This window comes from Panthera leo, chromosome B4 (genome assembly GCF_018350215.1).
Source record: "Panthera leo isolate Ple1 chromosome B4, P.leo_Ple1_pat1.1, whole genome shotgun sequence".
NCBI classification, from domain to species: Eukaryota; Metazoa; Chordata; class Mammalia; order Carnivora; family Felidae; genus Panthera; species Panthera leo.
Window position 1 is genome coordinate 55,481,349 of NC_056685.1, and position 25,339 is coordinate 55,506,687.

Consider the following 25,339-nt stretch of genomic DNA (forward strand, 5'->3'; position numbering starts at 1 on the left):
ATTCTTAACTTTCCAAATATCAGTATACTCTGTGTTAGGTCAACCAGTCATTTTTTAACAGCTGATTTCTATAATAACCTCAATATTTACTCTTCTTTAGAAATTGCCTATTCCAGTGATGTTGAATTTTTCCAAGGGCTTCGTTGACTCAGTATCTTTTAAATTAACCCACCAAAAACTGTCACCTGCTTTAATTTATGTGGTCTACTAAGTCTCTACCATTAAAAATGAAGCAGAACTTTTTGGCATAGTTTGTCTACATTCTGGTGACATTTAAAAGAATGAAAAGAGTGATTTCTAGTGTCTCCCTTTAGATTAAGGCATCCCAAAGCACAAAGACAACGAGAGGCCTCTTTTATCTTCCTCTTACATGCAAACACATTTGGCTGCTTGTAATCTGTCAGTAGAGTTTGTTTGCAGTGTGAAAGCTGATGTAAAAAGTTTTCGGAGTAGCCTTACCTGCTACTACCAGGGGAATCAACATCTACAAATTCACATCCCTTTACTTGTATGAATCATGCCTTGTGTCACCACCCTCAACACAAGGTCCATTCATGAGATGTTAGGGAGAGTCAGAATGAGTAAAACAATTCTGCTCATTTGGGGTAAGCATTTGGGGGTGACGCTGGTGTGAGCACTATGAGAAACAGCAGTAAGCCGGCCTGTCTTTTATCAAGGTGAGGTGGGTAGTTCATAATATACATTTGTAGCTCTTTGACAATGGTACAGATTTTGCCACACTAGGTCATGTGGGTTCAGCTTTCCTACTTGTATGGGAATGAGCTTTGTTTACCTGTGTGTATGTGTGTGTGTGTGCATAAATATATGCATGTTTTGTTTGCATGTATCTTGGAGTGAATAATATACAATGGTAGATAGAAAAGGGATGTGCCCTCCAGTCTGTTTCCAGACTAAACCTTACATTATTGTGCTTTACTTCATCTCTGAGCATTAAATTAGGAAGACAATTATGCCAATTTGCAAATAAATAATGCACTCATATTTGCAGCCTTTTTGCACTGAAATAACATAATAATACAAATAGGCTTAAATAATGCAGGCCTAAAATGGAGTTTATGCCCTCAATTCTGAGAAGAGAAAGTATCTCACATTATCCAGACTATGAACCAACACAGTCTAAATTCTACAATGCTTCATTCACATTGTCTAAGTAGATTTGACAAAAGGAGAGGAAGCAATTCTTATTTAACATTTTTTAAATGGAAGGAGACTAAAGTTAACATAGACTTGATTCAACAAATCACAATAATTAGCTGTAGTGTTTCGTATCTTTATTACTCAGTAAGGTTTTTTTTTAATCTACCTCATCACCCACTCACTGCCCCTCAATAGGGCAAAAATAAATATTAATTTTTTAAAAACCTATGTTCTATAATATACGATAGGTTTTTTTAAGCCAGATTGTGTTGATAATCAGTAACACTTTGCCCTGGCATTTCCTTTACTCTACCTTGATTAATTCCTCAGCCTCAGCAGCTAGAGTTCTGTTTTGTTTGTGAACTGCACCTTCTAGATCAGAACCATGTAAATGTGTTTCACCAACATTACTCCATACTCCATCAGCGTGTTACTAGTTGCAAATCCACAATCTGCTACAAAATATTTCATAGGATTTTCATTTCTTGTTTATCGTCCAAGCCATCATCAAAGTAGAGTTTCTCTCGGGGGTTTGTAGTTGTTTTGTTTTGTTTTGTTTTTCCAAGTGGCCCATGTGAATCCATGAAACGACTTGACCATTTCCTTTTGGAGTCATGTAAAAAATCTAACAAAAATACCCTGGCTCAGTTCTTTCTTTTCCCATGGTCCCTAGGAAGTGGGCTGGAGTGGAGTGTCTTCACATGGGTCTAGCTGCATTCTCAGTGCACCAATTTTATGAAGATACCAGAGCTGGAGAAATTCCTCTGGCATGGCATGGAAGCCAGAAAAGGGCAAGACATTATCATAGTAGTGGTGGCTGATGGGCTGTTCATGCATATTCACAGAGAAGGGCCAGAAACCATAGATGGCTACCTCTTCACAGAGGCCCAGAGCTGCACTCACCAAAAAAAGTCCTGTGGACAGGCGCTTGGCATGGATTCCCCTACTCTTCCAGAACTTTCCAATGCTACGCAGAAAGTTGGGGTTGGCAAAGAGCACTGTTTGATTGGCACCAACATCTGACAGTGTATAATAAACCCGGAGGGATGGCTCTGTTCCTGTTTTCATAGAAAAAGCAGGCATGTAGATGTAACTGTGGTTATAGATTTTCATGTTGTCCACAAATGTCTTCCTGGACCACAGCAGATTCTGAAACCTATTAAAGAGAAGAAGTCAATTAAACCTGAAGAAAAGGAACTCATCAAAACCCACTATTCTTCTGATGGCCCTGATAGTTCACATTATCTCGGCAGGAGGGAGGCAGAGGACATGAAAACAATGAAAAATGCTTCACTTGTATTTAAAAATCCTCCTTGATCTGGGTGCCTGGGTGGCTTAATCGGTTAACCATCTGACTTCAGCTCAGGTCATGATCTCACAGTTCGAGCTCCAGGTTGGGCTCTGTGCTGACAGTGTGGATGGAGCTTGGAGCCTGCTTTGAATTCTGTGTCCCCCCCCTCTCTCTGCCCCTCCCCCACTCACATTCTGTCTCTCTCTCTCTCTCTCTCTCTCAAAAGTAAATAAAAAATTTTAAAAAATTAAAATCTTCCTTCATCTTACCAATTATCTCTCATCAAGTTGCTTGGCTTCTGCCAAACCTAACATCTTAAATTCTGATTAAGATTCCTTACTAGAATTCCCTCTGAACTAAAATGCACTGTATATTTTGTTCTCCCAGAATTTTTTGCCTGGAATGTAAAAATGGTTTAATACTCATAAATTCACAAAGGTTTTTGGTTATTGGATAGGATTTGGATAAAAACTACTTGTCCAATCTGATATAAGCACAGGACTGGTTTCCTCATCTGCAAATCAAAGGAACCACCTTGAAGATACTTCTTCCCATTGAAATTCTATGATAATAGAAGTATTCAGATTAACTTAAATATTATAACTATAATTTTACACTGAAAAAAAGACTCGTTACTACTATCAAATGATGCTGACAGAGTTGACCACATTGCTTGCTCCAAAGAACTCTTTTTTCCTATGTTCTTTCAGTTTGGGTTCAATAAAGAGAGGATCTCTGGTTCAAGTGCATTCAACTAAAATTGATGGTATACATCCTATGGGTCAGGTACTGGGGAGTTAAAAATTTAATGACCCAATTTTTGTTCTCAGAAAATTCAAGTCCAATTGCAGGAACAAAAATATAAATGAGTGCAACATAATGTTCTAAATGGAACATTGGATATTTGTATAAAGTACTGTGGAATACAGATGAAAAAATAATTAATCCTGCCTTGGGAGAGGAGTGGAGCCTGAGAAAGCTACAGACAGGGGATGACACTGAGTCCCACACCTCCTGTGGGGAACAACATGAAGAATAGCAACTAAACTAGAAGAAACACTTTGGTCATAGGCAAGGGTAAAAGTGTACTGACACAATAATGAGGATTCTGTTTCCCTGGAAGGTGGGAGATGGGAATGGTAGAGGTAGTGGTTGAAGATAAGACATGTTGCAAAAAACCTCATGTGTCTCTAATTTGTTTGGACTTCATTCTGCAGCGATGGGGAAACTTTACAGCAGTGAGTACTCACAGCACTTACTATTTGCATTACAAATATTTCATCATTTGTGTAGTTGTCAGTCTGTGTTAAAAAAGGTAACTCTGGTGATCTGGGTAAGGAAGAGGCTGGTGACTTGGAGAGCAGTTAGGAGGTTGTTGACATAGATCAAGTATAAAAAGAGAAAAAAGACAATGAACTACACTAGGGTCTTGCCACTTTTGTTTTCTTTCACACAGGGCAGTCACCCATCTCACGTTATGTGCAGGTAGAGCAGAAGCATCTAAGAATAGAATGGAGCCACAACATGTTGGCAGGCTTCATCATAAACACGTGAAATTAAAATTCTGAGTAAATAAATCCACAGGATTTTATGTAGCAATCAGTGTCATTAACTCTGCCTGCCAAGAAAGGAGTATTCCTTAAGCAATTTTCCCAAAGGAGGAAAATTGCCCAAGTTTTCCTCATGTCCTTGATTCAGCAGCCTGTTTTAGCAAATTTGTCTAGGCCCTGACAAACAGAAAAGAGGTAACAGGGTTTGTAAGTGGAATCACTCTATCCTAGAAGAAACCATGGAAGCACATTTAAACATATTCTGGAGCTGGACCAGCCTGACCAACACAAATTCCTCCCTCCCAACTCTACTAAGTTGTGCTTAGTAATTCTGATGAGAGTGACCCAGGATGCTCACTCCCTGGTGATTCTGATGTAGGTGTCCTGTGGATAGACTTATTTAGAAGACCAAAGCCATCCGGGTAAGCTGTCTGGCTCTCTGCATCTATCTTCAACATGTCTTTCTTTACATCTTCTAATTTTATCCTTATTGCAATTCTAACAGGGAGAAGAACTCCCTCTTCCTTTCTGTGTCTTGGGACAAACTGTTTCATACTTTCTAAAGAACTCATGTTCTAAAGTGGATCTCCCCTCTTTAAAACATTTAATCTTTCTGTCTCTACCGAATTATTCCCTTCTATCTTCTAAGCATGGTTAGAACTTAGTATGAGACACTTCACCATATGCTTGTACTGGTTCCCAAGCTAGATTCTAGATTTTCATTTCACCATATCAACATTCTAGAGCAATTAGTCTACTTCTATCGGTTCCCTTTCTTGCTTCCATTTCCTCCTTATTGCTGTGCAGAATGGGTCCTATTCCACATCACTCTGCTGGCTAATAGAACTTATCCCTATCTTTGTAGTGGACTACACACTAATGAGAATTACAGACAGCTCCAATAAAATCAGGGAAATTGATTTTGTGTTCCCTGCCTTAAAGCTGACTGATTATTCTTGAAGAGGGCAGTCTTCCTTGAGTTTTAACTTCGAAAAAGAACACACAGCTTGAATTTACTATAGGCTTAATTTTTTGTCAATGTTAAAGAACCAGCCTACATGTACCATTTTGTTATTTTTACCTACCCCATTCTTCCACAAATGACATTATCTAAGAACTTAATTCAACTCAATACTTACTTATGGTACACCTAATATATTTAATGCTATCCTAATCAAGAGCTTAACAAGGGTGGCTTGAATTTTACTAACATTAAAAAATGCAACTAGAATTATAAAGAGTAGTGCTCCAGCTTATCTTTCCAGCCTCATACTCAGATTCTCTCTATACCCTCACCCTATGCTCCAGCCATCCTTGTACGTGCACCTGTCCTCATTTTTTACAATGACAGTTTCCTTTTGGCTCATCCATTCATTGCCTTGGTGAAGTTCTGCTTAAGCATCAAGACTCAGACTTCTCCTTCTAAAAATTATTCATTCCTTCCTTCCAAGTTAAGCTTTCAAAGGAGTCTTCTTGGAACTTCTAGTATGGACTGATTCTACCCTCCAAGACTGTGTCTTCCTTGAAGACAAGTGAAAATCCTATTCATCTTTCGATTTTTACAACTTAGCTCACAAAGTTGTGTACTATATAAATGGAAAACTGTTAACTTGAAAAAAGAAGAAAATGAAGTGAGATTGGCCAATGAATTGTTAAAAATAGAAATGATTAAATATATAATGAATATGGGCATGAAATAGAAAAATGTATTGACAAAAATACAGAAATACAGCATTTTATAAATAAATTTAATACATGATAATAAAGCAAAAATCATTGAAATTTTAAGCAATTAATATCAAGCTAACTACTTAACAATTTGAAATTTTAAGGGGGAATAGATTCATATTTGACAAGAAAATTCAAGATAAGTAAGATAAACATTTAAAGTTTATTCACAACTGTGAATTTATCAGCCATTTGTAAAATATCTTTCTACAAAGGAAAATATTGACAAAATTGATTATGTCAAGATGTGAAATTTCATCGCCATGAAAATAAGATAACTAAAATGAAAAGGGAATGATGACACTGGGGCACTTGGGTAGCTCAGTCAGTTAGCATCTAACCCTTGATTTCAGCTCAGGTCATGATCTCCTGGTTTGTGAGATCAAGCCCCATATCAGGCTCTGTGTGCTGACAGCGTGGAGCCTGCTTGGAATTTTCTCTCCCTCTCTCTCTCCCCCACCACCTCAAAAATAAATAAATAAACTTTAAAAAAGGGAATGACTCTGAAAAATATTTTCAACAAATAGAAATACAGAAGCTCAATACTGATACTACTATACAGTCTGATGATATTGATATACTGACATGAAAATGGACAAAAGCATAGATAAGTGATCCAAAGGGAATTGCAAGTAATGAAAAGGGTTAAATTTTCAGCTTCAGTTTTAAACTGAATAGAATAAGGAAAGCTAAGGGTCCAGTTCTTGCCTCTTACGGCAAATCTCTAGACATGAAAGAAAATATATTTTTAAAGATCTGTATCCACCTTGAAAACAAAAAAGGAAAACCTTCAATCAATCCCCAAATCTGAGTTACCTCTGAAAAACAAAGTGCTTATAGAAAGACACCAGGGCATAAGCTAATTTGCTGAGCATTGCTCTAAAAGGTAGCAGTGCCCCATGCCTAAAGGCAGAAAATACTGAGAAGTTGAGTGTCTTGGAAAAATCAACAAGGTTATTATTGAGATTATGCACACTAGAACATTCAAGTAGATTGAACCCTAAAATCTTGCACTGGTCAATTATCACTGTGGGTAGCATGAAGAGAATATGAGCTTCTTGGGAGGAACAGTGACTCTGTGCCCAGAGCTGGCCCAGCCCAGGGGAAACTGAGGATTCTTTTCAACTCATACAATATTGGTAGTCAAGCTTATAGTTCCTAAGTAGAATATTGACACTGATCCAAGAGAAAAGACATATAATGACATTTGGGAATCACCCAGAAGAAAACCACCTTGCTACCCTCTCAACCAAGGGTAAAGCCTACCTGTGATAGGTTCAGTCTCTGCATAGAGCTTCCAGTTGTTAAACAAGAACAGATAGCTAAGATCAGAAGATACTGAAGGAAAGACTCCACTATGAGAGAGAACAAAATGGAAGAATAAAAGAACTCACAGGAAACCAGTATCATTCAAGGGACAGAAGGAAACTCTTAAGATCTGTAATGGTTTGTTTAGTAATATTAATTGCTTACTGCATTCATTAAGTAAGACTAGGATGCTACAAAACGAAAAACAATATTTAGGTAACAAGAAACAGCTATTGGCAATTTAAAAAGATAATTAATGAATTCTGGTAAAGGAAATCTTCAGGAAAACAGCTACAGAGCAGCCTAGAAGCCTATCAATCAGATTCTAGTGGAAGGAAAAAGCCACTTCCTGAAAGAATGTGTCAACAACAAAAAAGTGCCTCTGATAGACTTACATGTTGAGAGTAATGAAAGAAGATTTATAGCTCTAATGGGAGTCTGGAGATGAATTAGTGACTGTTGAGTGGAAAGCCTTTCTTTGCTTTGGAGAAAACTTAACAGGAAAAAAATTAAGAATTAAGCAGGATATCAAATACTCATAAAATAAACTTTTTGTCTCAGATGTGAACAGTAAAGTAAAGTAAGCACTGACTATTAAATTAACTGTGATAAATCTTAATTGAGAGGTTAGGAAAGTGTAAGTATGAATGGAGGAATGCTGTGAATGGCACTTTAAGAGAGAGAAATCTTTATTTTTCCGTAAGAAACCAATAGATAAACTGAAAAGTTAAAAATTGTAGTTAAGCACACTGCTTTAAAGTCCAACAAGAAACATATGAAAAGTCAAAATGCTCTAAGTGTTTGAAATTATGCTGACTTCAGATACAAGAGACAGTCGACTTTCATATATTTCATACTTTCTCTTGGAATTTTAAAGTAATTACATTTTTCTACAGTACTTTGAAGCATAAATTTAAAATATGTATCAATAAATTAATATCTCTCACTTGTGCTTGAAAAAAATTTAAAAAGTAAAACACAACAGGAGAAAAATCAACTAGAGAAGATGAATCTCTTAGAACATTACTTGAGAAAATGTGAGACAAGAGTTTCCTTCTTTCCATGTTAAGTTTTGCCACACTAATTGATTTTAAAACTATGTACATGTATAATTTTGGTAAAAATGGGAATTATAATTTTTTTAACATTTATTCTTTTTTGAGAGACAGAGAGAGACAGGGCATGAGCAGGGGAGGGGCAGAGAGAAGGGGAGACAGAATCTGAAAAAGGCTCCAGGCTCTGAGCTGTCAGCACAAAGCCCAATGTGGGGCTCAAATCCATGAACTGTGAGATCATGAGCTGAGCAGAAGTCAGATGTTTCACTGACTGAGCCACCGAGGCGCTCTTAAATATTGAAGGAGAATAACAAACTTGGAGGACTGACGCTACCCAACTTCAAGCTTCCCTATAAAGCTACAATAATCAAGACAATGTGGTTCTGGCAAAAGAATAGACAGATCAATGGAACAGAACAGAGAACCCAGAAACAGACCCCATAAATATAGTCAATTGATCTTTGACAAAGGAGCGAAGGCAATACAATATAACAAAGATAACGTTTTCAACAAATGGGTGCTGAAACAAGTGACTATCCACACGTAAAAAGTTGAATCTAGACACAAACTTTATGGCCTTCACAAAAATTAACTCAAAATGGATCATAAACTTAAATGTAAAATGCAAAACTATAAAACTCCTATAATATAAATGAGAAAACTTAGGTGACCTTGGTTATAGCAATAACATTTTAGATACAAAACCAAAGGCATAATCCCTGAAAGATATAATTCATAAGCTGGAATTCATTAAAATTAAAAACATCTCTGTGAAAGTGTCACGAGAATGAGAAGACAAACCATATCCTGGGAGAAACAAGTGCCCAAAAGACACAGCTGATAAAGAACTGTTATCGAAACTATACAAAGAACTCTTTAAATTCAATGATAAGAAAACGAACAACTTGATTAAAAAATGGGCCAAAGACTTCAACAGATGACAGGTAAGCATATGAAAAGATGCTTTGCATTGTGTATCATTAGGGAAATGCATATTAAAACAGCAGTGAAGTACCACTAGGTATCTAGAAGAATGGCCAAAATCCAGAACCTGACAACACTGCCTGTGAGGATATGGAGGAACAGATACTCTCATTCACTGCTGGTAGGAATGCAAAATGGTACAGCCACTATGGAAGACAGTTTAGTGGTTTCTTACAAAATTAAACATACTCTGATAAGATCCAGTTATCACGTTCCTTCGTATTTTCCCAAAGGCACTGAAAACTCATGTCCACACAGAAACCTGCACAGGCATGCTTACAGCAGCTTTCATAACTGTCAAAATTTGGAAGCAATCAAGATGAATTGCTAAGGTGAGTGGATAAATAAACTGTATTATATCCATATAATGGAATATTATTCAGCACTAAAAAGGAAGTGACTTATCAAGTCATGAAAAGACACAAAGGAACCTTAAGTGCATATCACTGGGTGGAAGATGCAAGAATAGTTCAACTTTTGTAAATCAATCAATATGATACACCACAGTAACCAAATGAAGAATAAAAACCACATGATCATCTCAACAGATGCAGAAAAAATATTTAACACAATTCAACATCCATTTATGATAAAAACTCTCAAAAAGCAGGTAAAGAGGGAATGTACTTCAACATAATAAAGGCCATATATGAGAACCCCACAGCCAATATCATTCTCAATGGTGAAAAGATGAAAGATTTTCCTCTAACATCAGGAATAAAACAGGGATGCCCAATCTCACCAGCTTTATTCAATTTAGTATTGGAAGTCCTGGCTAGAGCAATTAGGTAAGAAAAAGAAATAAAAGGCATCCTAATTGGAATGGAAGAAGAAAAACTATCACTATTTGCATATGACATGATATTACATAAACCCTAAAGACTCCATCAAATAACGGTTAGAAATAATAAATAAAATCAGTGAAGTTGCAGGACACAAAATCAATATACAAAAATCTGTTGCATTTCTTTACACTAATAACAAACTATTAGAAAAATGTTAAAAACAATCTTATTTAAAATTGTATCAAAACGAAGGGAGTATCTAGGAATAAATTTAACCAAAAAGGTGAAAGACCCGATATTGAAAACTACAAGACATTTATGAAAGAAACTGAAGAAGACACAAATAATTGGAAAGATATTCTGTGCTCATGGATTAAAAGAAATAATAGTTACAATGTCTATACTACCCCCAAACAACATACAGATTCAATGCAATCCCTATCAAATTACCATATCAAATTACCATTTGGTATTTTGCAAATACCAAATCAAATAATGGTATTTTTCACAGGAATAGGACAAATAATCCTAAAGTTTGTATAGAAGCATCAAAGACCCCAAGAAGCCAGGGAAATCTTGAGAAAGAAGAATAAAGCTGGATGCATCACTCTCTGATTTCAAAATATATTACAGAGTAATTAAAACAATATAGTATTAGCATGAAAATAAGTACCTAGATCAAAGAAACAGAATAAAGATATCAAAAATAAACCCATGCATAAATGTTCAATTTACAACAAAAGAAGGAAGAATATATAATGGTGAAAGAACAGTCGCTTCAATAAATAGTGTTGGGAAAATTGAACAGCTGTATGCAAAAAAATAAAACTGGACCACTATCTTACACCATACGTAAAAATAACAGATAACGAATTAAAGACTTGCATTTAAACCATGAAACTCCTAGAAGAAACCAGGCAATAAGCTCCTTGACATAGGTCGTGGTGATGATGTTTTCAATCTGTCACCTAAAGCTAAAGCAACAAAAGCAAAAATAAACTGGTGGGACTACATCAAACTAAAAAGCTTCTGCACAACAAAGGAAGCCATCAACAAAATGAAAAGCAATTTACTAAATGGGAAAGCATATCTGCAAGTCATTTATCCAATATGAGGCTAATATCCAAAATACATAAAGAACTTATAAACTCAGCACAAAAAACTTCTGATTAAAAAATGTGCAGAAGATCTGAATATACATTTTTTGAAAGGAGACTTACAGATGACCAACAGGTACATGAAAAGATACTCAATATCATTAATTGTCAGGGAAATGAAATCAAAACGAGAATAAGAAATCACTTCACATCTGTTAGAATGGCCATTATCAAAAAGATAAGAAATAACAAGTGTTAATGAGAATGTGGAGAAAATAAAATTCTTGTGTACTGTTGGTGGAAATATAAATTGGTGAAATCACTATGGAAGACAGTATAGAGCTTCCTCAAAAAAAAAAAATAAATAAAAATAAAAATAGAACTACCCAGCAATTTGCCTTTGGGTATTTATCCAAAGAAAACAAAAACACTAATTCAAAAAGGTATATGCACCTCCATGTTCTTTGCATCATTATTTATAGTAGCTAAGGTATGAAAACAACCTCAAGTGTATATCAATGGATAACTGGATAAAGTAATTGAGACACACACACACACACACACGCATGCACACACGTAATAATATATAATTTAGTCATAAAAAATGAAACCTTGCTATTTGAGACAACATGGAGAGACCCCCAAGGCATTACCCTAAGTGAAGTAAGTCAAACAGAGATCTTATATGTGGAACCTAAGAAAAACAAAATACAAAAAACCCAAGCTCATAGATATAGGGAATGGACTGGTGGTTACAAGAGGTGAAGGGTCGGGGATGGGAGAAATGGATGCACTGTTTGTTGGTTTGTTTGTGTTTAGTTTAAATAAATTGAATAAAATTTTTTTAAAGATTGACAACATAAACCAGAGTCATGAAACAAAACATACACAAAAAGAACAGGTGGATTTAATAAAGAACCAAGTGGAAATTCTGAAACTGAAAAAGACAGCCTTTGAAAATAAACATTTTATGAAAAGATTAAACAGTAGATATTATAGAATCAAAAAGACATGGGACACCTGGGTGGCTCAGTCAGTTAAGCATCCGACTTCTGCTCAGCTCATGATCTTACTATTTATGGGTTTGAGCCCCACATCAGGCTGTGTGCTGACAGCTCAGAGCCTGGAGCCTGCTTCAGATTCTGTCTCCCCCTTTCTCTGCCCCTACCCCGCTCACACACTGTGTCTCTCTCTGTCTCTCAAAAATAAATAAACGATAAAAATTTTTTTTAAAAAAAGAATTAATGCATTGAAAGATAAATCTAAAGACACTATCCATAATGACCTGGATGGAAAATATAAAGAGACAGAGAAGATAGTATGAAAAATTTCAAAACATGTGTATTAAGAGTTCCTAAAAGAAGAGAATAAATGGGAGAAAATCAATATTTAGAGAACACATATGTATGTCTTAAAACCAATGTAAAGAAGGTACTGATAAAGAAAGTGAGCTGGAAAGTGAGATGGGAGGTGAGAGGGGGATGGGTTAAATGGGTGATGAGTACCAAGGAGGGCACTTGCGATGAACACCAGGTGATGTTCGTGACGAATCACTAAATTCTACAGCAGAAACTGATGTTACATTGCATGCTGACTAACTGGAATTTAAATAAACAATTTGGACAAAAGTAAAAATAAATAACAAATTTTTAAAAAGTCAGTTATGTCTAACACACACACACACACACACACACACACACACACACACACAAAAGTGAGATGGTTATTAAGAACCAGTCCTTTGGGGTGCCTGGGTGGCACAGTTGGTTGGGTGTCCAACTTCGGCTCAGGTCATGATCTCACGGTTTGTGGGTTCAAGCCCTGCATCGGGCTCTGTGGTGACAGCTCAGAGCCTGGAGCCTGCTTCAGATTCTGTGTCTCTCTCTCTCTGTGCCCCTCCCCCTCTCTCTCTCTGTCTCTCTCTCTCTCTCTCTCTCTCAAAAATAAAGATTAAAAAAAAAAAAAGAACCAGTCCCTTGACTCTCTTTTCTGGCACAGTTAAATAATAACACTGAAAAAATTAATAATAGACAAATAACACAAGAGAAAAATGGACAATGCCACAGAACTGTCAAGTCTGAGAAGAAGAAATTCAAAGGGTCAATATACATATGAAAATGTGTACAATCTCACCAGCATTAAGTTATAAATTTATGCCAATTTTTAAAACTACACCAATTAAAGCTACAGCAAACTAACAGTTTTCCACATTGGTAACAATATGTGATTGGTAAAAATTAAGGAACATGAGAATAAATAGTAGAAAGAGTGTGAGAAATGGGTACTTTTATGCTTCAAATGGGAGCAAGAGTTATTACAAACAGTTCAGAAAATGTTTTGGCATTTTCAATACGGATACCTTCTGACTCAGCACTTTCATTTCTCAGCTGGTGCCTTTGGTATTTGCCAAACAATCTCTTAAATCTTGGCTTAAATAACTGCACCTCAGAAAAGCCTTTCCTGACCATCCCATATGTCACCTTTGTTGCCTTTCTTCATCCTAGCTATCACTATATGACATTTTATTATATATGCATGTCTTTTTTTATTATTTGTGTCTTCTGAATGCCCACAAGGAAGACTTGGTTTTGTTTATTGCTAAATCCACAACACCAAGCATGGTCCCTGGCATATGGCACCAAGTAAATATTCATGAATGTTTGCTGAAGTATGCAGGAAATTAACAAAAACCTAAATGTCCACCACAAATAATGTTATATCTATATTATAATATATGGGAATTCTTTTAACGACATAGCTTCATTTGTATGGAAATAGAAATATTTCCAAAATAAAATGTTATACAAAAAACAGAAAAGTTTCAGAATTACTACTGTAATTTGTATCGTGGATTATCACACAAGATAAAGATATATATTTTCTATGCTTCAATCTATGTGTGTAAGGGCATGGGAAAATGTTGGACAGATACACATTAAGCCGGAAACAGTGGTTATCTCTAGGGAAGGTAGTGGCTGTGGGGGTGCAGGTAGAGGGTCAAGGGAAACTTTAGCTTTGTCTGGAATGCTTTCATTCTTTAGAAGGCGAAATATTTATGTGTTACTTGTGTTATTAAACATTTTCTTTGAAAAGGTCAGTCTCCTTAGTGATCACATAAATGCAAAGTAAAACAATCATGAATTGCTAGTTCACTCTTTTCAACACAACAAAAAGTTAGGAGTGTGGTAATTTTATTCATTAAGTTTTTAATATTATTATCATGTGCCCTGTGCAGTACAAAATACATTTGTAGAAAAAGTCACAAATGTTCAGATTAATTTCACTTAAGCTTCTTTCATTAAAAGTCCACTTCTTTTACACAGAATATTTGTTCCAATTTTTCTCTCTATAATAATTTTATTTGAGCACTTTCCTTATTATTTACTTCCTGTTGAAATGTTTCAGCAATTTTCCAGTAAGTTAACTCATTTCCTCATATTATTTACTTGCTTTTCTAATATTTTGGACCATTTGCCATGTTCATGGTTATTCACTGTCATTTTTCTCTCTCTTTGTGCAGCTGTTTGTTTACCCAGCTGTTGCTTCCTTTTCCTTTGTCAATGAATGTTAATTTTGTGTTGATCCACAATACTTTTCTCCTGTGTACCTTCTCATCCTATGGGGGTGGCTCTTCTACAGGAAAATATTTTACCACATTGCAAACAATGCATCATACCCAGCTATTCCATTCTCTCATAGTACATACTAAACTATGCCCTAGGAATGCAAACTTTTAAAATATTTGCAGAGTTAGGGTTCCCAACCTAGACTGGGGATGTTGCTAAGAAGAGAGCAATTTAGGATAGGCCTTTCAGAGATGGATATAACTGAACTGAATTTTGAAGAATGAGTGGAAGTTAGCTATGCAAACAAAGTTGAGGAAGATAGAGTATTTTTGTCTGACGTGGTGGTGTATGCAAAGGCACAGAGGTGAGAAAGATGGTTTTCAGGGAAATGTAAACAAGCTTCTGGTGAAGCTTTATAGCCTTAGGAATGGCTAGAGATGAGGCACAGGACAGGATAAAAGAATGACCTACAGTTGATCAAGGTTGAGATTTTACCCATATGGGAAAAGGGAGTGTAATTAGTCCATGGGGGAAATGGTGAGGGAGGGTCTTACCACTCAGCTTTAGGGAAGGAAGGAAATGTTGGCTTTGGGGACTGGGACAAGCAGGGCTGATCTTTGGCTGGAAAGCAATGGTGAGATATATAAGGCAGTGTCCATTCTGATTTGGTGTGAATTCTTCTGTACCAGTTGTTAAATATGTATCCCAACTAGGTGTGAGAGTGGTTTTAGTTTTGGGGGTTGGGTGGGTTGGACTTCTGGTAGCTCCTTTCATGATGATATGTAACACATAGGAGAAGGTAGCTTTAAAGGTAATTATTACCTATTATTACCCAATATTGGACATGTTGAACCATGAGATCACCCAGAAAAGCAATGCAACAACATGCAAAACACTGATAAATTATATCATCTAAATGGTAGGCAAAGGATGTAGCAAAGGGTAGGCTGGCAGAGAGGTGAGAGGAAACCAGAAGAATCTTCAATAACAGAAGGAGAAAAACATTATAGAAGTTTATCAACAGTGATCAAAGACAAGAAGACACCAAGTGAGGTAAAGACAGAAAATGTGACCTGGAACATTTAGTAATGTGGAAGTATTCTGTGGCATGAGCTATTTTAGTAGAAATCAATCTAGATCATGGGTTGAAAACTCAATTGTGTGTAGGGGCCAAACAGACTGGGGAAATATGTGAAGGGGCCAGGTATGAGATATAAAAATGTGGATCTGAAAATGGAATACAGATGTCTTATCTAAAGGATTTTCAATTAAAAAGGAAAAAAAAAAAGTAACAGCCAGGTAAAACAGTTATGGCCACCAGGTTTGGCCTGTTGGCAACAAGTTTGATGTCAACTCTCAAAAATTTTTCAAAATTCCAAATGAGGATGAGACCATGGAATCACAAATCCCTTTGAGGCAGACCAAAAAATACATGGCCTCTTGTTTATTTATGACATTAGCAATAGTATGGGATAAGAATCAGAAGTCCTATAATCAAATTACAGAAATAATCAATAAATTCTATTATAAGATTCTTGCTTAGCACGTTATCTTATTTAAGCTTTGTGGTCACTCTGTGAAGAGGGTATTATCCCTTTTCTGCTGTTGAGGAAATTTAGGGTAAGAGTAGTTAAGTACTCTAGCAAAGTTTCATAGCTCCAATGCAGAATGTAGATTCTGGATTCCAGCTCAGCTCAATCTGAGTCTCTATTCAACACTCTTTCAATTGTACTGTGTAGCTTTTCTCTGATGGGAAGACAGACTTCTCCTGTCTTGTATAAATTCATTTACCTGTGATCTGGGATTCACCCTTTCGCACCTTCAGAGATCACTTTATCCTTTTTTATTCCCTGTACCTTCATCCATTCCCTCTCCTTGGCCCTTTCCCCAACATGGGCACTTGCCCAAGTCTCCCTAACCAGAAATAAAAAACTAGCAACAGACAAAAATTTCCTTAAAAGTACTCCTTTTTATAGCTACTTCCTGACTTCTTTCTTTCCATTCGTAGCTGAATTCTTTTTCTCTTAATTGTCCCGTACCCTCTGCGAGATTTGTTCACTTTCATTACCTACACTGGGACTCATACTGGTAGTGAGGTGGACAACATTTTAACAACAAATACCAGAGTTCCTTGTGGAAAAAGAATTCTCTTTGTTTAGGTGTAGATGTTGCTTGACGTGTTGATGGTGAAATCCTAAGAGCACATCCTGGGAGCAGAAAAGGAAATAAGTGATAAGCAACCTCTTCTGCATAAGTTGTTAACAGGAATTTGGAGGCAGGGAGAACTGAAGGGTGAGATGAAGGGAGAAGGAGAGAAAAGAATGAGGAGTAGTGACACCCTAGGAAGTTAGACTTAGATGGCACACAAGTGGGACATTCTCAGTGACAGGGTGGTAAACATTTTTAAGAACAGGGATGCCTGATGTGCACTTTTTATATTCTTTGCTTGATGTTTTTCAGTGACTCCCCTCTTGCCTCAAACCTTCTATAAAGTTTGCTACATATCCATAATGCCTTTAGAAATGGTATTCTGGATAAATCAAGGAGAGGGAGTTTTAATCTATGTCTGCCTTGGTGTGGAGCAGACAGAGGGGAACAGTCACAGGAGATGAGATGAGGAGACAAGTAAGCTGAAGGCAATTCAAAGAAACAGTAACTGGAATAAACAATGATGATGTAAATATAAGCAAATGAAAATTCCTGAAATATTATAGAGAACATTGAATGTTTTGGCAGACACAGAATAAGAGTTCCAAGTCAATTTTTTAAAAAATCTCAAGGACAGGCTGATCTCTATTCACATCTAAATTCATACTAATGGCTTCCTAATTTCCATGTCCAGTCTAGCTATTTAACATTCATGGCAGAATAGCATCATGGTTAAAATTCTGAAGCCCTAACACCTACCCAGATTTGAATCTCATCTCTAATATTTACTAATGTGAGTTTGGTCAAGTTTCTTAAGCTGTATGTACTCAGTTTCCTCATCTGTAAAATAGAGGAGACACTAGTTGTATCTAGTTCATGGGAATGTTTTATTATTGAATTGGTACTTGAAAAGTATTTAGAACAATATCTGTCCCTTTGTAAGCACTCAAAAAATATTAACACTTATTATGACCAACAGACTGCTGGCCATTTCCATTTTGATTCAATGACACACTCAATAACGATTTATTTTATACCAATCATGTGCCAGGCATTGTTCTACACACTGTGGGACGTAGCAGTGAAAAATACAGACACAGTCTCTGTTCTCTTATAGCTTTCATTTGGGTAATAACAGACAGCCAATAAACAACAACAAAAAAAAGGACAATATGTGGGGAATGCCATGAAGAAAATCAAATAGAGTGATAGGAAACAAGAGGGTGGGGGATACTGCTATTCAGAGTTATATTTTAGCATAAGTCTTACAAAAATAAGAGAGCAGGTGCTGGGGAGAACAGTGGGAAGTATCTTAAACTCATCCTCTTCCCTCCAGTATCTTTTGTAACAACCATAGTCTGAACAAATAGAACAACCATCCACCAATGATTCAACCCAGCTATGAGTCTTCCCTTTCCTGAAGTTTGTACACCCAGTTCATTACTAAGTTTCCCTGTTATAACATCTTGATTCTACTTTCCCATTTCTCAGTCCTATTACGTACAGACTGAACCACACGAAATGGCAATTCTACAGGCTTAAACAGTTAAATATTGGCATGTGCTCACCAAACCCAGTTAGTTTTCTTCCAAGGCATGCACAAGGACTACTTCCCAGATCCCCTTGTGGTTAGGTAGAGCCATGTGACTAAGTTCTGGACAGTCACTGTAGGACACTTCCAGACTGGACCCTACAATTTCCCCCTGATACTCAATATTTGCTCTAGTCCTTCCTCTGTCAGCAACACAAAATAAAGAGGGTACAGTCAAGGATTCTACAGTCCTAGAAAAATGGTGGAACCACAAGATGGAAGAAGTCTGAGTTTGTAAATAACAGCATGAAGCAAAACTCTTTCCCTTCCCCATACACCCTCACTGTATGTGAATGAGAATACTTCATTGTATTTAGCCATGATGGTTTGGGATATTTTGTTACAGCAGTTAGCCCACCCTAACTAATACATATCTTCAGTGCCATGGTTTTATTTCAGATCATCAACGTTCCTGTGTGTCATAACAACAGCATCCAAACTAATCTCTCAGTTTCCAAAACATACTTCTCAAGGCTCCCACGTAATTGTTTCAAGTCCCAATTTGATTGCATCACTACCCATTAAAAGGCAGTTTTTCTATGGCTTGTCCTCAGCTTGTCTGAGCAATCTGGATACTCAAAACCTTTCGTGACATAATCCTGCCTACAACCCCAGCCTCTCTTTTTGATTGCTCATCAGTACTCTCTACCCTTGCCACACCTAATTACTTGATGTTCCTCAAACAGGTCATGCCCACTCATGCCTCTAAGCCATTGCACATGCTACTTTTTCTGTCTGGTGTGAACACCACCTTTGCCCGCTAAGTCAGTAATCTTTCAGGACTCAGCTCATGGCATCTGTTTCAGAAAGTTTTCCATGGCACCACGCCTGGGTTAGGTACCTAACTTGTATTGCTTTAGCATTTCATTTTTATCAAGGTACTTATCACCTTGTTATGAAATCATCTCTTTAATTATCTTGGCTCCTTTACTGAATTCCTTCAGAAAAGGCTAATGTTCTTTATCTTTGTGTTCCCTAATATTATGCCTGACATAGTGTAGGCATTCATTGTGTAATGAATAAATACATACAGGAATGAATGAATTTCTAAGCATTTTTGCATCTTTGTCACAAAATGCATTTAATTCATTCCAAAATATGCAATAGAAAAAAGCACAAAATTCTCTCCGTCAAGAATACAAAGATAATATAAAAGATACTTTTGATTGCATTCATATCCGTCAACATTTTCTTTCACTGGTTTTTATGCAAATTATTCCCTTGCCTTAAACCAGAAAATGGATAATTAGAAACTGAATAGCATTCTTAAATACACATCTCTCATTAGACACTAGTTCATCTTCTTGTAAACAGAATATGGTATTTCTGACAAACATCAACCCTCCTAGAATCATATAATCATTTTTAATCTCAGGAATCATTTAGAAAAATCTCATTTTTTTCTAGAACAAATAAAATTGTGCTTGTTGTTTTTCTGACCATAAGTGTTCTTTTATGATTTCATCCTTTGTAGTTCTTCTTATAATAGCAATTATATTTATTTCTGTAAATATTAGTATAAAATAAAAGCCACACTGAACTTTAAAAGCAGCTATTGATTCATTTTGAGACATATGAAATTACGTGAGTTATATTCTAATTGGTGGAATATCACCATTTAAGTAAAAAAAATATGACAATGTTGGCACAAAGCAATAATCTTATATTTAAAAAAAATAGAATGATTTTAGAAGCCCATTGGTTTTTACATAATTGTATCTTTAAAAAAATTTCTAATATAGATGATGGTCTCATATGTAACCTTCCAATTATAGAGAAGGTACTTTGAAAAGAATATTCAGTCTCTTCCACAGGAAAACTGTGCAATCTTAAGCAAGATACTCCATCTTTTTATGACTCAATTTTCTCATCTGAAAATATAGAGATAATAAGAACACCTAGTTACAGGGTCACTGTGAGGACTATGTGAGTTCTTATGTGTGATGCACTTAGAATAGTGCCTGGCACACAAAAATTCTTTTAATTTTTAGCTTTCATCATGATCATCATCACCATCACTATCACCATCATCATCACTAACATCACCATCACATAATCATCATCATTATTCCTCTTCTCTTTGCAAGGACAAGTGATGAGAAAACAATGCTTTAAAAAAACTCTAGAAAAATAAACACCAGCTCCAAGCAAGCAAGTTAGCCACTTCCTAGGCAGGATATGGCTAGTATGTGTGTGCACAGACATTTTTGGAATACTGAGGTGCATGTAATCATATGTTCACTTGTCATTTTTCATTCTTTTGTGGAAAAATCTAAATATATTACTGATATTCCAAACTGTCACTGAACACTTAGAAATAACAAAGAAAGAATAAATGTGGGGTCAGTGAAAATGGTCAATTTCACATAGTTTATCAGAGATTTATTTAGAGTAGAAAAAATATCAAAGAATCTCTCTTTTCCACAGTCAAAAAGAAAAAAGCTAAATATAAGAGAATGAGATCTCTCCAAAATAGTATAAAATGCATCATCTCTATTTTACCATAAAGAATTTGTCCTCCATAACGTAATTGTTAAAGTAATTAATGGAACCATTTGCATTTGCATGAACATTTTAAATATATTTCACATTTGTTTTAGTTATCGCATTTAATTAATGACAGATTCCATTATTCAATTCATATTTAATTAAAAATTTTTGCCAATAAAATCTTTGTCATAAATCTAAATCACATAGCATATTCATTTTATTGTATTTCTAGAGTTAGTCTATTTCCTTGATTATTTCTCAATTCAAATATTAGAAAATAAGCTGAATTACTTTTTTGTGACATAAACTCATCTCAAAATGGAAATGCAGGAAGAGTGTGAAGGCAGGGATCCTTCTCCCCTCAGTATCTATAGGAGTGAGGAGGTGGTCAGCTACACATAAGAGTCAGCACAGCACTGAGGGCAAGGACATTTGATATCACTGTACAGCCCGTGACTAAATCTGAAGAAATAAAAGAAGACAATGTTTCACCCACCCAACCTTTAGCTGGATGATTTGGCAAATTGAATGCTTGCTATTTCAAGCCAAAAGATGCAACTAATCTGGGGAGCTTCTTAATGAGAAATTTTAAAAATGGAATCATCATTAACCAATCGTTTACAAATAGCAAGAGCTACTAGAGAATGTATTTGATAGCTGTGGGAAAGCAAAGGGAAATATCTCATACTATGTGCCACTTCTAAATGGCAAAGTCTACTTTTGCAGGCTGTCACAGCCATGTCAGGGTGTCTGTGATCCATCTGCATGGATACATTGTTTTTGGCATGGTAAATATCTCTCCTATAGACAGAGATTATTTTTTCAAAAACAGAATCAACTACCAGATTTGACTTCCACATGAACCCTTCTAATCCATTTTGGGAATGATCATTCGGTATCCTAGGGTATGATGCTACTGGCAAACTTGTTCTACTTCTGAAGATCCAAACAGAATGCAGGTTTGTATATATTCACAACATGGTAGGTCTAAAATTGTGAATGAGGGGCGCCTGGGTGGCGCAGTCGGTTAAGCGTCCGACTTCAGCCAGGTCACGATCTCGCGGTCCGTGAGTTCGAGCCCCGCGTCAGGCTCTGGGCTGATGGCTCGGAGCCTGGAGCCTGTTTCCGATTCTGTGTCTCCCTCTCTCTCTGCCCCTCCCCCGTTCATGCTCTGTCTCTCTCTGTCCCAAAAATAAATAAAAAACGTTGGAAAAAAAAAAATAAAATAAAATAAAATAAAATAAAATTGTGAATGAAAGGTTTACATGGGAATTAAGCTCTGTATAAGCTCTACAAAATGATTCCTGAAAAGCTTGGATTTTATAGTTAACCAATCTTGAAACATATATTTAGAAACAGAAGTCAATTCCAACACCTGGTTTACAATTCACATAGTCGGACATGTATCATTCAAATGCCACAATAGGAGAATCAGATAGACCTTATTTTAAAATAATGTTTAATTTTATTTTTTCCTCTTTACAAAATCAAATCATAGTAATTGTATAATTGTACATAAATTAGGAAATACAGATGAACACAAAGATGAGCACTATGTGTTTGACACATAGGAAATGTTCAATAAATGTATGTCAAATGATAGAGATAGGGAAGAACAAATGAAACAATAATCACACAACCATTTCACCATTCAGAATTGACCTCTATTAACACAATTATTTCCATCTTTAACATACACCTCTAACATCAGAATTGAAGTCTGCACACAATTCAGGAAAGTCTAGCTCCTCCCACCCCCTGCCTTGCCTTCACTTTGTTCTGAGGCTCCCATTCTTACTAATGGCTTAGTAAGATTTATCAATTACCTTAGATTTATCAATTAAAAGTAACTCAGTGTCTTTGGAAGTAAAACAGTCTTTGGGTAAATACTCTATCCATTTAAAATGCAAAATTCCAGGGCCCCTGGGTGGCTCAGTTGGTAAGGTGTCTGATTTTCAATTTCAGCTCAGATCATCATCTCATGGGTTGTGGGATTGCTTGGGATTCTCTCTCTCCCTCTTTCTCTACCTCTCCTCCACTTGTGCTCTCTATCTCAAAATAAATAAACAAACATTTTTTTAAAAAATAATAAAATAAAATGCAAAATTCCTTCAGAACTGGTTTTCCCCTCCCAGAAGTTCTCTCCCTGCTGCTCCCCCTTCTGGATCCTCAGAAATGGTGGATCCTTCAGCTGTCTCTAAGGTGTGATCTTTATCTGGTCCTTGGGGTATAGAACTGATGTTTGTGAGGTGTGGCTGGTACTTTTGGTTCTTTTGGACACCAAGCTGGTGTCCACTACTCAAGTCTGTGGTTCTTTCTGGTGTCCTAATAATCCATAGTTGCCTTTTTGCAACCTTGGGCTTCTTCTCTTAGTACTTCTAGTGTTTTTGTATCATCCTACTGGAAATATGGAAATGGCATGATTCCCAAAATATCACATGCAGGCTATGGAGAACTGGAGAGGAGATATTATCTCAAGCCCGCCCCTGGGCACAACTATCTTCAGCCCTTTTTAATTTACCTCTCAGCATCAAACTGGATTTTACTCAAGATGCCAGTCTTCCTGGAGAAGTACACAGTCCTTTCAGACACACACACTGCTAATCCATGCTATTAATATGGTCACTTTATACCATCACTTAGAAAAAAGAAGAAAAAGAATGAGGGCAAATGGAATAAAGGAAAAAGACACAGAGGACAGAAGAATGGGGGGGGGCAGGAAAGGCAAGAAGAAGAGGAGGGGAATAAAAAAAATATTGCCAAAAAAAATGGAAAGACAACATCAGGCAATCAAAAGCTTGTGTGACATAGAGTTTGAGATACAGAGAGAGAAAAGAACAAAAATCACTTCCTTCCCTAGTACTGATCCCATTATTTATCTGCCATGTTGAACAAAGATGGAGAGAAATAGCAAGATGAATAAAATAACAAAGAAGAGGAGGTAAGAAGGTATGTCTCACACTTTCTCTTCAACTTCAAGAACTAATTATACACTCATTTCATCTCACCTCCAATTCTTTCAAATCATGAACTGCAAACAGCCTCAAACAAAACCTCAGTAAGCTGCAAAAACAGTTGATTCTGTGGCGAGGTAAAAACAGAGCCTAAGAGTTAATTATATTACAAGTTGTTGCAAAGAGAACATCTATTTTCATTTCATGTTGTGATTCACGTGTTAGTGAATTACGACAGCTTTAAAGTAAACCATTTTCCCTATTTACACCTATATTAGATGCAGGGCAAATAGCAGTTTCTTCCATTTTTGTCTTTTGTCACTGCCTGTGCTAATCAAGAATTTTGAGTAACAAGTTTTACCAATAATTCTTCTATCTCTCTAAAATATGGCTAATACCACCATTCTTCACCCACTGTTCAAAAAATGAGAAAGTTAAAAAAAAAAACAGAACATCGCATAATTGTAATCATTAACAGTCTGCCCTATAATCTCAATGTGTGAGAATAAGAGACCAAATACATTTATATTAAGAATGAATTTGGAGGAAAAAGTTAGTTTAATTTATATCTGTTATTGGGTTCATTTTATTTTCATATGTTAGTCTATACCTTTTAGCATCTCCCTGAAAGAGGTCTCCTGTAATGAGGTAAGGCAGTTAAGTCAGAATCTCTGAGGTAAGTCTTACTCTACGGCATATGCTGAGCTGGAAAGCAGGATAGAGATAGATGTTTAGTAACAGAGGCTTCCTCTGTACAAAGGAGAATTGTACAAAAAAAACCAAACCCTTTTTGTTCTACTTGGATAGTTTTATTCCAGGAACTGATTTACATTAGAAAAGCTTTAATTTTCCAAAAACAAAACCTCTAATATTCAAAGGAAGAGAAAGAAAAGACACTGAAGAACTTATGATTTTTGTTACAGTTGATAAATAGTAAAAATTATCCATTCAAAATACCAATGGAATTTTAATTAAAGGCAGCACTTTTGAAAGAAAAATAATACTACTGCTAGTTAACTAGGAAAAGGCCATACACATTGTATATCTCAGCCTAATATTTTTTGCAAGCAATTATTGTACTTAATTATGTATTTATTATTGATAAATTAGTTTATATATTAATATGAAAAAAGGTTCTATACATTTGTGATGGTTCATTGTATGGGTCCACTTGACTGGGTCACAGGATGCCTGGATATTTGTTTAAATATTACTTCTGGGTGTATCTGTGAGGGTGTTTCCAGATGAGATTAGCATCTGAAATGATAGACTAAATAAAGCAGATAGACAGTTCCAAAGTGGGTTGGTATTACCCACCCTTGAGGGTCTGAGTAGAACAAAAATTCAGAAGAAGGGAGAATTTTGGCTCTGCCTGACTGCTTAAGAAGAGATATCAGTCTTCACTTTCAGACCAGGATTTACACCATCAGTTCTCAGGCCTTTGAATTTGGATTTGACCTTATACCATGAGTTTTCCTGGTTCTTAGCCCTTCAGACACGGACTGGAACTACAGTACCAGCCTTCCTGGGTCTCCTCCAGCTTGCAGACAAAAGATGCTGGGACTTCCCACTTTCCATAATTGCACGAGCCAATTCCTTATAGTAAACCTCTTTATATAAAAATTTAGATAGAT

The 25,339-nt window shown here is 36.2% G+C and overlaps 1 protein-coding gene across 23 annotated transcripts in view; it reads right to left on the minus strand.

Moving 5' to 3' along the window:
- Window positions 1-25,339, minus strand: part of ST8SIA1 (ST8 alpha-N-acetyl-neuraminide alpha-2,8-sialyltransferase 1) — a 150,945-nt gene that overhangs the window by 6,063 nt on the left and 119,543 nt on the right. For 16 of the 23 annotated variants that reach the window (XM_042946033.1, XM_042946022.1, XM_042946026.1 and 13 more), the window contains one exon: window positions 1,267-2,314. In XM_042946033.1, the coding sequence (XP_042801967.1) occupies window positions 1,828-2,314 (487 nt within the window). In that variant the 3' untranslated portion in view covers window positions 1,267-1,827. Of the gene's footprint in view, window positions 1-1,265; window positions 2,315-16,644; window positions 16,730-25,339 lie in introns of those variants that run through there. The other 7 variants (XR_006204724.1, XR_006204723.1, XM_042946015.1 and 4 more) reach the window with 4 other exon arrangements.